A 12500-nucleotide genomic window follows, 5' to 3' on the forward strand; every position below is an offset into this window, starting at 1 on the left:
GGCATCGACGCTGAAAGGTTCGTTGAGTCTGTTCTCTTTTTTGACATCGGTTTTCTCTTTGCTGTAAAGGGATGAGCTTTAGCAACAGATAGGCAGGCTAATTCCGTTTATAGATTATTTATAGATTTGATCATTACTATCATCGCTGTTATTTACATTATCATCGATGGGGTTATCCGTATTTTATTCTTATTTTTTCCAAGAATATAACGTCATGGAGTATTAAAGTTATGTCAAAAGGCGGTCCTCCCCTCCCCACCTCCAATAAAAAAAAGACTCTCTACGAGAAAGCGAAAGCAACTCACCCGTCCTTCTTCTCAGACTTAATCTCCGCCTTGTTCTTTTTCTCCTCCGCGGCCACGAGGACAGCAACGGCGAGGACGAGGACGAGGAGCGAAGACTTCATGTTGCTGGCTGGACGAGGGTGTGTACGAGTGAGGGTTTCTCGAATCAGTGTCTGTCCTGAACCTCTGTCTTCCTCTTTATATCATGCACAGAGGCATTTACGTACTTATAAGCCATTGGAATTAAATGTTTGGTAAATGTCATGCATTTTCTGAAACCGTGACGCTCTCGATTTCCCTGCCCGTGAGTGAACACGTGCATGCATCAACATAAACGCTCCTGTTCAGACATTCTCTTATCACTGTACGAAAATGATACTTTTACTTGTTAGATATCTATCTATATGTCTATCCATGTTTGTATGTGTGTATACATAAACACACACACACATATATATGATACACATGTGCATGTGTATATATACACATATATATGTGTAGTCTATGTATCTGTGTGTAAATATATTATATATATATATGTGTGTGTGTGCGTGTGTGTATATATATATATATATATATGTATATTGATGTAAATTTGTGTATTTATATATATAATCATATATATGCACACACACACACACACACACACAAACACACACACACACCCACACACACACACACACACACACACATATATTGTGTGGGTGTGTGACACGTATATTTATAAAACTTTATATTGCTGTGTGTCACGAGTTTTCCTCCTTTGCTTCGAACAGTTCGACCCTCTAGAGCAGGGCTATTCAACTATTATAAGCAAAGGTCCAGTTAGACAAGCTCCAATGTACGCATAGGTCCGGAAATTTTTATTACATGAAATATAAAAAAGAAAACAATCTCATAATTTTCCCTGAAAAAAAGACCCTGGCTGTATATATATAGTCATAGTCGACCAAAAAAAAAAACTTGCAAGATACTTTCACCAGGACCTTCATGCTATTTAACTAGAATTTTCTCTTCCTGGGGTCTGAGGTCCAACTGCAACACTCAGAAGGTCCGGATCCGGACCGCGGTCCGCCAGTTGAGTACCCCTGCTCTAGAGCATGGCTGTGAAGTCGACGAGACGAAAAATTCATATAAAATGTAAAAATAATTTTAAAAAGCTGTAAGAATGTAAGTGACAATCTTAAAAAGACGAAGCCCTGCCTTAATCAATCGTGTAAATCGACCAACTATTCTAAAATACTGTACGAAATTAGCAGGACATTGGAGTGTGGCGGTCCGCGTGTTTAACTTCCCATTTCTATCGTTTTTATTCATTCTTTGAATAATTTAGAAGCAAAACGAAACAGACAGCCTATCACACCAAGAATAACCGTTAGAACAAATGAAAAAAATATATATATATTGTCATTACTGTTATTATTACTGTCATTATTATCATCTTCAGCATCATCATCATCATTATTATCATTGGCGAGAAAGGTGATCATGCATGTTCTTATTTGATTTTACTTTATTTTTGTTTTTGGTTAACTTTTTTTTTTTTTTTTTTTTTTTTTTTTTTTTTTACTGAGCAGGTTCACAGGGTTTTTACTGCACCGTTGTCACGATGATGTCAGTGAAATGTCTATAATCCGTTGTCAATAATCGTCTCCGAACATGGTCTTTGTATCCCCTGTATTTCCCAATTGTTGTGGCGACGCTGGGGTGCTAAGAAAAGGTTGTTTATCCTCTTGTGGTATGCTAAAAACCAATTTGTTATAGAAATCCCACAATTAGATAACTTCCAAGGTCCCAATACATAAAAAAGTCTTCAATATATTTGTTAAGATGCAGTTAAATTTGATTAGTTTATTAGTATATACGTGTGGAAGGTACCAAAGAGATCTATCGAGTGTTGATGTGTTTTTTTTTTTATTTTTATTTCTTTTCTTTTCTTTTCTTTCTTTCATCCCGCTCATTTGCCGAGTTCCGGTCGCCCGTTTCATGAGCGGGACTGCTGAGTTATGCCTCGCCCATTTCACATTCCTCATAAGAACCTCCTGCTTTAATGCCTTAGGTCTTGTCACGTGATCTTGGCCTTAGATCGGTTCTTGCACCTCGATATAGATGGGTTAGCTGGAAAAGAGTAAGAACTCAGAGACTTGGTCAACCGTCTAGACACAACATATACCAAGGACGGAATGGAAATTAGTGCAGAAAAGACAAAGATAATGACCAACAATCCCCACGGCCTCATCTCGGACATCACCATCAGCGGTCAAAAACTCGAGTCTGTAACTAAATACAAATACCTGGGGGCTGTCATATCAGATGGGGGGCTGTCATATCAGATGAAGGATCAAGTCCAGAGATCAGGATTAGAATAGCCCAGACCACAGCCGCACTTGCCAAACTGAAACCTATATTGAAAGACAAAAATGTGACTCTGAAATCAGATGCATGCACTGGTCATCTCTATTTTCCTCCACGCATGCGAGACATGGACTCTCACAGCTGAGTTAGATAGGAAAATCCAGGCTGTGGAAATGCGGTGCTACACGAGGATACTTGGCTTCAGCTACAGAGTCTATGCGACAAATGAAGAAGTGCGCAAAATCATCCCAGATCGCATAGGACCTCAACAAGAGCTCTTATCAACCTTCAGAAGACGAAAACTGCAGTGGTATGGCCACGTCACAAGATCCTCAGGACTGGCCAAGACCATTCTCCAGGGAACAGTTAAAAGTGACAGAAGGAGAGGCGGACAGAAAAAGAAATGGATAGACCACATCAAGGAATGGACGGGAGCTGGCTTTGCCACTACCCGAGTCCAGGCCAAGGATCGTAAGCAGTGAAGGGAGCTGTCCAGACGCGCGTCCATCGTGGTGCCCCGACGACCCAGCTCTGGCGGCTTAGAAAAATATAATACATTTTCCAGAGTTTGTCCCTGACTTCATTGCAAAGGACATAGTGATTTCGAGGTTCATATTTTGAAAGAAAAGGCGTATTTAAAATCATACAGTAATGTCTCTTAATGAGGGACCATTCATCAAAAGCACTATTTAAGAGCATACATGAGTAAAGGCACGTAAGGCAATATCCAGGAAGCAACTTGACTATGCAAATATATTAAAATAACCGATGTCATTTATACATGGAATGGTAGCAACATCCACAAAGTCCGCGCGGTCGCCTACGAATAATCATTATAGTCATACAGTTTACCTCACTCGTGAACGAGACTCTAACCAGCTCGGACCTCTCTTTTCAGACGCAGCAGCAATAGACCCAAGCCTTGTGCCACAGGAGCTACCCTGGTGTCCGGGGCCTCTCGTCTCGCTATTTAACGTAATTTACGTAGAGTAAATCTGATTTTTTCAGCATTTTGTGCTTTGCCTGCACCTTCAGTGCATTGATTTTGCAGGTCACACGAGACTACAGTAGGCGTAGTCAGCACCCCACCTCAGACCCGCAGCTCTCTTCTACACCAGGGCAGCCCTTACGGGCCTTGACCCCTGGGTAGGGAGGCCCAGTAGTCTGGGGCGTCCTTTGGGCGCACTTTTCTCTTTATTCTGAATTCTCTTCCTCTCTTCATGTGACTTCCCTGAGCCTACCGGAGTACCCTTGTGGGCTCCCGTATTCGCTTGGGGGGTGGGCATCGAATTACCGCCCTTCGCACTAGGCAAGTTCGGCGGTAAGGAGGTGTCTTCCACATAACTCGATCCCTCTTTGGTACTGGAGAACGCAACCAGGATTCCACTGGGGGGGTAGAGGACGGAAACTGCCACACTCTTCTCTTAGCTATTGCTGTTAGGTTGTTCAACGATAGTTAAGGGTTAACTGGTCCCTTCAGGACAACGGGCACGGGCCCAGGGGTCGGACTCGGTCCGATACCCAGCATGATTGATCCCGCGGCTAACAACCCTCCTCCTCCTCAAGGAGGGGGGACGACCCATGACTCGCCTACGACCAATACGACCTTGAACAACGGAACCCCTACTGCTGACAAACGTGAACGACGATTCTTTTCCATCCCTCCACAGAATGCAAGGTATCTGACTGTCAAATGCGTGAATGAAAATCAATCGCTTTTGAATGTGAGCCCCTTCATCATCAAGAAGGTCCTTGATGGTCAAGTGGACGGCGATTTTGATTTTGTCAAGAAATTGCGAGATGGTAGTCTCCTTGTAAAAGTGCAATTCAACTCCCAGATTAAGGACTTGCTTAAACTGACGCAGATTCATGATTTGAAGGTCAACGTAACTATCCCCATTGGCCCCAATACCTGCAAGGGAGTAATCTTTAGCAGGGATTTGAGGACAATGGAGGAGAGTGAAATTCTGGAAAATATGAAGGACCAAAGCGTAGTGGACGTGAACTGCATGACCAAGAAAGACGGGAATGTGCGAACAAAAACCGGATTGTGCTTTTTGACTTTTGCTTCGAGTAAAATTCCTGAGTATGTCACGGTTGGATATGAACGTGTCCAAGTGCGACCTTACATTCAAAAACCTATGCGCTGTAATAGATGCCAAAAATTTGGACACACCTCATTACGATGCAATGACAAAGATACTAGTAAATTTACTTGTGGTAAATGTGCTGGAGAACATGACACTGCTGTATGTACTGAGAAAACGCTCAAGTGTGCTAACTGTGGAGGTCCCCATCAATCTGGCTCTGCTGAGTGCAGCAGCTTGAAGAAGGAGACTGAAATATTAGCATACATGAGAGGACATGATGTTAGTTACCGTGAAGCCAAGAGGAAAGTTGAAGGTTTGACCAGCAAACCCAATACTTCCTACGCCTCAGCAGCAACTAACAACACTTCCAGTGCAAACGGCATCAGTCAGGAACTTGCAGCTAAGGATAAAGAAATTGCTGAATTAAAGGAAACGGTCAAGGAATTAATGAGTCAAATCAAAGAATTGAAAGATACAATTCAACAAATTGCTGAATCAACCCAGCAAAAGCAGCAGCATCATAAGGAGGATGATACCAAAACACAGTCTGGATCGCACCTTCTCGTCCAGGCGGCTCCTGCTAGGACTTCGTCTGGTGTTTGGTCTGCTTCTCGAAGTAGATCATCCTCCACCGGGCGTCTCCCTGGCAGCGAGACGCAGGACATGGAGGCTACTGTCTCCAAAAATACCCATGGAAGGCCCCTGGGTAGCGAGGGAGAGGAGGACGAACCTCCCTCCCAGAAAAAGAAAATTAAAACTGGCGGACAAGGCACTTCCAAACCCCATAAAACGTAATCATCGCGTTAACCATTATACAATGGAACTGTCGAAGTATTAGATCTAAAGTAAACGACCTCAGATTATTAGCCTCGTCCTATGCTCCCGATATTATAGTCTTACAAGAAACACACTTAAACAACCTCGTCTGCGACGAGGTCGTATCACTCAGAAACTACCATTTGTGTCGGAAGGATCGTGAGGGTAGGGGTGGAGGCGGAGTCGCCATGTACATCCACCAAAGCCTCCCTTTTACAGAAGTGATTATTGATTCTACTTTGGAGGTTGTCGCATGCAAAGTAAAAATCAATAACACGTATCTGGCTACATGTTCGGTTTATTGTCCCCCTGATAAAGTGGTAATTTATGATGAGCTCTTTGCTCTTCAGGATAGTCTGCCACAAAATAAAGTAATTTTAGGTGATTTTAATGCTCATCATACATTATGGGGTTCCCTGCGGGCGGATGGTAGAGGTGAGCAAGTAGTTAAGCTGATTAACGACTCTGATTTAGTCCTTCTGAACGATGGTAGCCCAACACGGGTAGACGATAATACCGGGAATTTGAGCTTTATAGACTTATCACTGGTCTCATCATCAGTAGCAGCCAAGTGCCTGTGGCACACCATTGACGACTCGTTGGGAAGCGATCATCTTCCTATTTTGATTAAATATTCATGCGACACAGCAAGAACGCCTTCAGCGCCTAAATTTAACGTAAAAAGAGCAGACTGGGTCGCCTTCACAAGGAGCGTCAAGCTCGAACTTGTTGGAGAAACCATTGATGATAAAGTAAACAATATTCAGAATTCGATTTTAGAAGCAGCTTTGCTATCCATTCCTAAAACTTCGACAGATAGCGTTAAGCATAGAGTTCCATGGTGGACACCAGATTGCCGCAGGGCGCTGTGCCGACGCAATAAGGCCTACAGGCTTTTCAAAAATAACATCAATAATGAGAACTTTTGCAACTACAAACTAGCAAGAGCTAGGGCTCGTAGAGTAATTAGACAAGCTAAAAGAGACTCCTGGCGTAGCTTTGTCTCTACAATCAATAGTAATACAAAAATATCAGAGGTTTGGTCCACTGTCAAAAAAAATAATAAAAACAAAACATCCTGCAAAATTAAAAACATCATCCACGAGGGAACAAATTTCGATTCACCAAAAGACATTGCTAATGTACTCGCCAGGCAGTTCTCTTATACAAGCAGCTCGGCAAACTACCATCCTGCTTTCCTGCCCACCAAGGAAGCCGCTGAGCTGCAGCCTATTCACTTTGCCACAGGAGATGACTTTGATTATAATAAAGACCTAACAATGAATGAGCTTGTCCGAGCCCTAGAAGCCTGTAGAGGAACATCCCCGGGCCCCGATGAGATTCGATATGAGATGATGAAGCATCTTAATCATGATGACATGATTAAGTTGCTAGAAGTGTACAATGAAATTTGGAAAAGCCACACTTTTCCAAACTCATGGCACTTCGCCCACATCATTCCTGTATTGAAAGGAGGGGGTAATCCCAGAACTGCCATCTCCTACCGACCAATTGCGTTGACAAGTTGCTTATGCAAGGTCATGGAACGAATTGTTAATAGTAGGCTATTGCATTTTTTAAATAGCAGTAATTTACTAGTTGACGAGCAGTGCGGCTTCCGAAAGGGACGCCAAACTCTCGATCAACTAGTAAAGCTGGACAGTCATATTCAAGAGGCAATTGCCAAAAAAGATTTTTTGATTTCAGTATTTTTAGATATAGAAAAAGCCTACGACATGACATGGCGATATGGCCTACTCAGAAAACTTTATGCTTTCGGATTACGTGGAAACTTGCCTTGTTTTATTCAAAATTTCATTTCTGACAGAACGTTCTCTGTCAAACTTTTTTCCGACAATGTCACTTTTTCGGACATTTTCGTCCAGGCAAACGGGGTCCCACAAGGAAGTGTCTTGTCGCCAACATTATTTCTATGTATGATTAATGACATCCTACCAGCTCCCCCTCGAAATCTTACATACTCACTGTACGCCGATGATTGTGCATTGTGGCATTCCAGCAACAATGCAGAGTTCTCGGCAAATCGTATCCAACTCGCATTGGATATGATTCATAACTGGGGCCTCCAGTGGGGTTTTAAGTTTTCCATTAGAAAGAGTATTGGGGTAATTTTTTCACATAGAAAGATACCAAATATCAGACTAACTTTAGATAACCACCCAATACCCATTCAAAATTCTGCTAGATTTCTTGGTCTACTCTTTGACTGTACACTTAATTGGAAAGACCACATTGGTCAGTTAAAGAATAAATGTCAAAGAGCACTAAATTTATTAAAGTGCATTGCTGGTAATAAATGGGGAGCTGATAGGAAGTCTTTGCTAATGATATATAAAGCCCTGGTTAGGTCTAAAGTAGATTATGGGTCAATCGTGTATGATTCGGCATCGAAAACAAGTTTGAAAGGATTGGATGCTGTGCAGAATGCCTGTTTACGTGTGTGTCTTGGAGCCCTGAAGTGCACTCGGCTCGAGCGTCTTGAGGTGGAGTCAGGAGTACCTCCCCTCCGACTCAGACGCGGCCAATTAGCCCTGACCTATGCCGCTAAGGTGGCTCGATACCCGAGCCATCCCAATGGCAATGGAGGCATTAGGCCCTTTGCCACGAGACTCCACGACCTCGTCGAGAAAGTCGGTATAGATCTCTCTACTATTGATACCCTGGTTCAGTCAAACATAGCGCCATGGGAAACACCCAATTGTTCCATCATGGAAGCTTGGCTTCCATCAGCTAAGGCCATGGCGCCGGAGGGTGAGGTACGCCAGCGGTTTAGAGAGATCCTTATTAAGCATTTATCCTTTTTTCATATATATACCGACGGCTCCAAGACAAATGAGGGTGTGGGTGCGGGTGTATGGTCGACTGAATGTGAACTAAAGTTTAGACTGCCGAATCATACATCGATCTTTCTTGCTGAACTTTTTGCCATTGACAAAGCTATTGATTTTGCTCTATCGACGACCCACGATAGAATAGTCATTTTTTCAGATTCATTAAGTTCACTTAAAGCTATTAAATCCTTAGAAACCACTAAAAATGAATTGCTTGGTAATATCATTCGTAAGTTACACGGTGCCAACAAATCAATCAAACTGATATGGGTACCAGGTCACTCTGGTATCCATGGTAATGAACAGGCTGACAAACTAGCCGGGTCAACTGGCGATCTGGACACTACCATAGTTCGTACAGATCTCAGGTGTTTTGTGTCTCTTATAAAAGCAAAAATACATCTCCTGTGGCAAAGTGAGTGGACCAACCTCCAACTCACAAACAAAATCAAGAACACAATAGAGCCGTGGGACACCTCCCACAGAAGAGAAAGAAGAGAAGAGGTGGTGTTGGCACGCCTAAGAACAAACGCCACAAGACTCACCCACCTCACACCATACATCGAAAAAAGATTCCCTCCACAATGCCCCCATTGCACAAGCCATCTTACAATAGCCCATATCCTCATAACCTGCCATAAATTCAATAATAACAGACAAACCATAAAAAATTACTGCAGAATAAACAATATACCATTCACAACATCAAATCTATTATCCGATAATGAAAAAATAATAACTAAAGTAATTGCTTTTCTAAGGGAGACAAAACTTTATGACCTTATATAGATTGATAGAATAAATAGGATCCATTGGCTTAATAACCTTGGCCATGTGCCGCTGGTTGATAGCCAAGAAATCCAAAAAAAAAAAAAAAAAAAAAAAAAAAAAAAAAAAACAGTTTACCTATCGACGATCACTGCAAAGATCCCTGTTTTGAGGCTTTTATATCCACGGACCCAGACGCTGCAAAAGGCCAAGGGCACAGACTAGCACCGCAGACTGCATGGCACAGCGTGGGAAAGTGACAGGTGTGAATCAAGCTGCTGTTATATACACATGCCTTTTAATGACGAGGAAACTGTGCTGTATAAAAAAAAAAAAAAAAAAAAAATGAATAAAGGATTATAGTAACAATAAAGGATATATTGCCGAAACAGGGGCATTGACACGTTTAACCTTGAAATGGTCAGTGTTTTTGATGATATTGTTGGGATATTATTATTCTTTATCTTTCTGTCTTCCTCTGTTTTGTCTCCTCGTTTAGTTGTTCAGCTGTGTTTGTACTCAGAAGTGAATTGTATTTATTTTTTTATTCTTTACAAAGTCACGTAAAAATTCTCTTGTATGGCATGAAACGTGCTTCGGTCGTCCTTATGTGAATTTGATATAATAAAACCTCAAAGGAAATCTATTTATTCACAAATATAATTTTAACATCCATTGAATTAACTACTAAAGTTATTGTTTTTTAGCCACTTCGCAATGTATGATAAAAAGAATCTAAACTAACCTGAGAGAGATAAAAAAGAAAGCTAGATGCATACACTCGGCTTCTGTATATAAAATTACTGAGTGCTACAGAAAGGCTAAAGTTTACATGTGGTAATTGCACATTACATAAGCAGTAACAAGCTCTCGTCTGTACGTATAATAAATAAATAAATAAACCGATTAAAAAAAAAAAAAAAAAAAAAAATGCAGCACCCATGAACCATATTCCTTGCGACAAAATCTGTGAAAGGTATGCATGAGAAAGAATAATTTCACAAGCGATGTATACAACCGATTTCGAATATATCTTCGTCAGATATAGATAAATTGTATTTCTAACGAAGATATATTTGAAACCGGTAAAATACATATTATATTAGATATTAATTCTTATTCATACATTATAACGCTCGTACACAAATATATAGGTAGTTCTTTCTAGCTATCTCTATTAATTTCCTCAGTAAAAATTTAACTTTGTCAAAGAGACCCGAGGAGTATTTCAAAGGAAACTTTTGAAACATAATGTAAAAAAGGCACACTTACCATGTTCATTGCTCATAATCGCATACATACGTGACTTTGTAAAGAATAAAACAATAAACGTAATTCCCTTCTGAGTACAAACACAGATGACCAACTCTACGAGGAGACAAAACAGAGGAAGACAGAATAAGAAAGAGCAATAATGTTCTTAACAATATCATGGAAATCACGTGTCAGTTCCCCTGTTTCAGCCATCTATCCTTTATCATTATTATTATCATTTGTTATTTATTTATTTATTCATTTATTTATGTATCATTTTTTACACAACTTTGTTTCCTCGTTATTAAAAGGCATGTAACGGGAGCTTGATCCACACCTGTCACTTTCCCACGCAGCGCCATGCAGTCTGCGGCGCTAGTCCTTGCCCTGGACTCCGTGGATGTAGAAGACTCAAAACAGGGCTCTTTGGAGTGATCGTTGATAGGTAAACTGTATGACTATAATGATTATTAACAGGCGACTGCGCAGGCCTTGTGGATGTTGCTGCCATGAAAAAAAAAAAAAGCTCTCGGTTAGTATGAATACATTTGCTAAGTCAAGTTTGCTTTCCTTATAGTGAGTGAGAAAAACAGATTTAATTATGCATTTTCCAATGTTTGTATATCTATATGTCATCAAACCAAGGAACATTAATGTGAACTTTTTGCTTTTGTGTGACCAGAGTTTAGCTCCTTCATGATAATAACAGTAATTAATATGAGTGATATTTATTATTGTTGTTATTATCAGCATTACTATTATTAACAAGATGACGGTTTTGGGAGTTATAATGATATCAATAAAATATATAATATATATAAAGATAATATAGAAATGATAACCATAATGATGATGACGATATTTATTTAATTTTATTCTCATAAACCAGGAACTAATTATAGTTAAGTTCACGTCTGAAGGAGAAAGGGAGGGGGGGGGGGGGCGTTAATCGAGGTGCAAGAACCGATCTAATGTCAAGATCACGTGACAAGACCTAAGGCATAAAAGGAGGAGGTACTACGAAATGGGCGAGGCATAACTCAGCAGTCCCGCTCATGAAACGGGCGACCGGAAATCGGCAAATGAGCGGGATGAAAGAAAAAGAAAAAAAAAAAAAAAAAAAAAAAATACACCCACACACACACGAACGAACACACGAACGCACACACGCAAGCACACACACACGAACGCGCGCGCGCGCGCACACACACACACCTGATAGAGCTCTTTGACACTTTCTACACGTATATACTAATAAACTAATCGAACTTAACTGCAACTTAACAAATATAACGTGTTTCTTATAAGACACCTTTTTATATTTTGGGACCGAAAACAACCGTGAAAGTTATCTTATTCAGTGATTTCTCTGACAAATTGGTTTAGCACACCACAAGAGCTTGATGTTTACTCCAACTTGACAACTTTAAAAAAAGGCTCATTAGTTCTTGAGATTTGGCATTTATCTTATATGACTAAGAAAAAAAGGACAACCCATTTCTCACTCCTAAAAATCGTGTTAAAAAAATCCAACCGATTTTCTACTTGATTTCGTGTCATTTCTTTGTGATTAACTTTCCTAAAATAATGTATACTGAATGCTTATATATAATGAAAGAACCTAATATTTTCATATTTCACAAACCACAACGACAGCAGTCTTTAATCTTAAATTGAATTTTAATCCAGAATTTAAATTTCCACGCCTCTGATATGCAAAAGGAAATGCCTGTGGTGAAAAAAAAAAAAAATGTAGCACAATCTTTTGAAAATTAATACATTTAAAAAAATAAGACTTTACAGATGAACTGGATGTAATGCCAATGATGAAAGACTGTTATGACTGGTTATATTTCCTTAAAAACATTTATGCTTTTTCAATAAGGCAGACAAAATATCTATCCATCTTTCATAATGTAATCCATTTCTAAGATCAGCCGAGATTAATGTAACGAATTCAACGAATTTGGTCCAACATTTCCAAATAGCTGTTCAAGAAGATTTGTATAACTCTCCATCATACGCGCTTGGCCTATTTGGTAAACATAAAGTCTTTCCGAAACATTCGTCCTGTGTTATAT

General features: G+C 40.3%; 1 protein-coding gene across 1 annotated transcript; it reads left to right on the top strand.

Moving 5' to 3' along the window:
• The first annotated feature begins 2722 nt into the window (after positions 1-2722).
• Positions 2723-3260, top strand: LOC125044037. Its single transcript, XM_047640481.1, has 2 exons — positions 2723-3110; positions 3205-3260. Exons 1-2 carry the CDS (start codon positions 2723-2725, stop codon positions 3258-3260), a joined length of 444 nt encoding a protein of 147 aa, XP_047496437.1.
• Positions 3261-12500: the final 9240 nt, after the last annotated feature.

This window comes from Penaeus chinensis, chromosome 35 (assembly GCF_019202785.1).
Source record: "Penaeus chinensis breed Huanghai No. 1 chromosome 35, ASM1920278v2, whole genome shotgun sequence".
NCBI classification, from domain to species: Eukaryota; Metazoa; Arthropoda; class Malacostraca; order Decapoda; family Penaeidae; genus Penaeus; species Penaeus chinensis.

Excerpts from the sequence above, each read along its gene's own strand:
- LOC125044037 (XM_047640481.1), top strand. The coding sequence starts at position 2,723 with ATGCATGCACTGGTCATCTCTATTTTCCTCCACGCATGCGAGACATGG. Across the intron at positions 3,111-3,204 it reads CCGAGTCCAGGCCAAGGATC|AGTTTGTCCCTGACTTCATT; the intron begins GTAAGCAGTGAA and ends TACATTTTCCAG.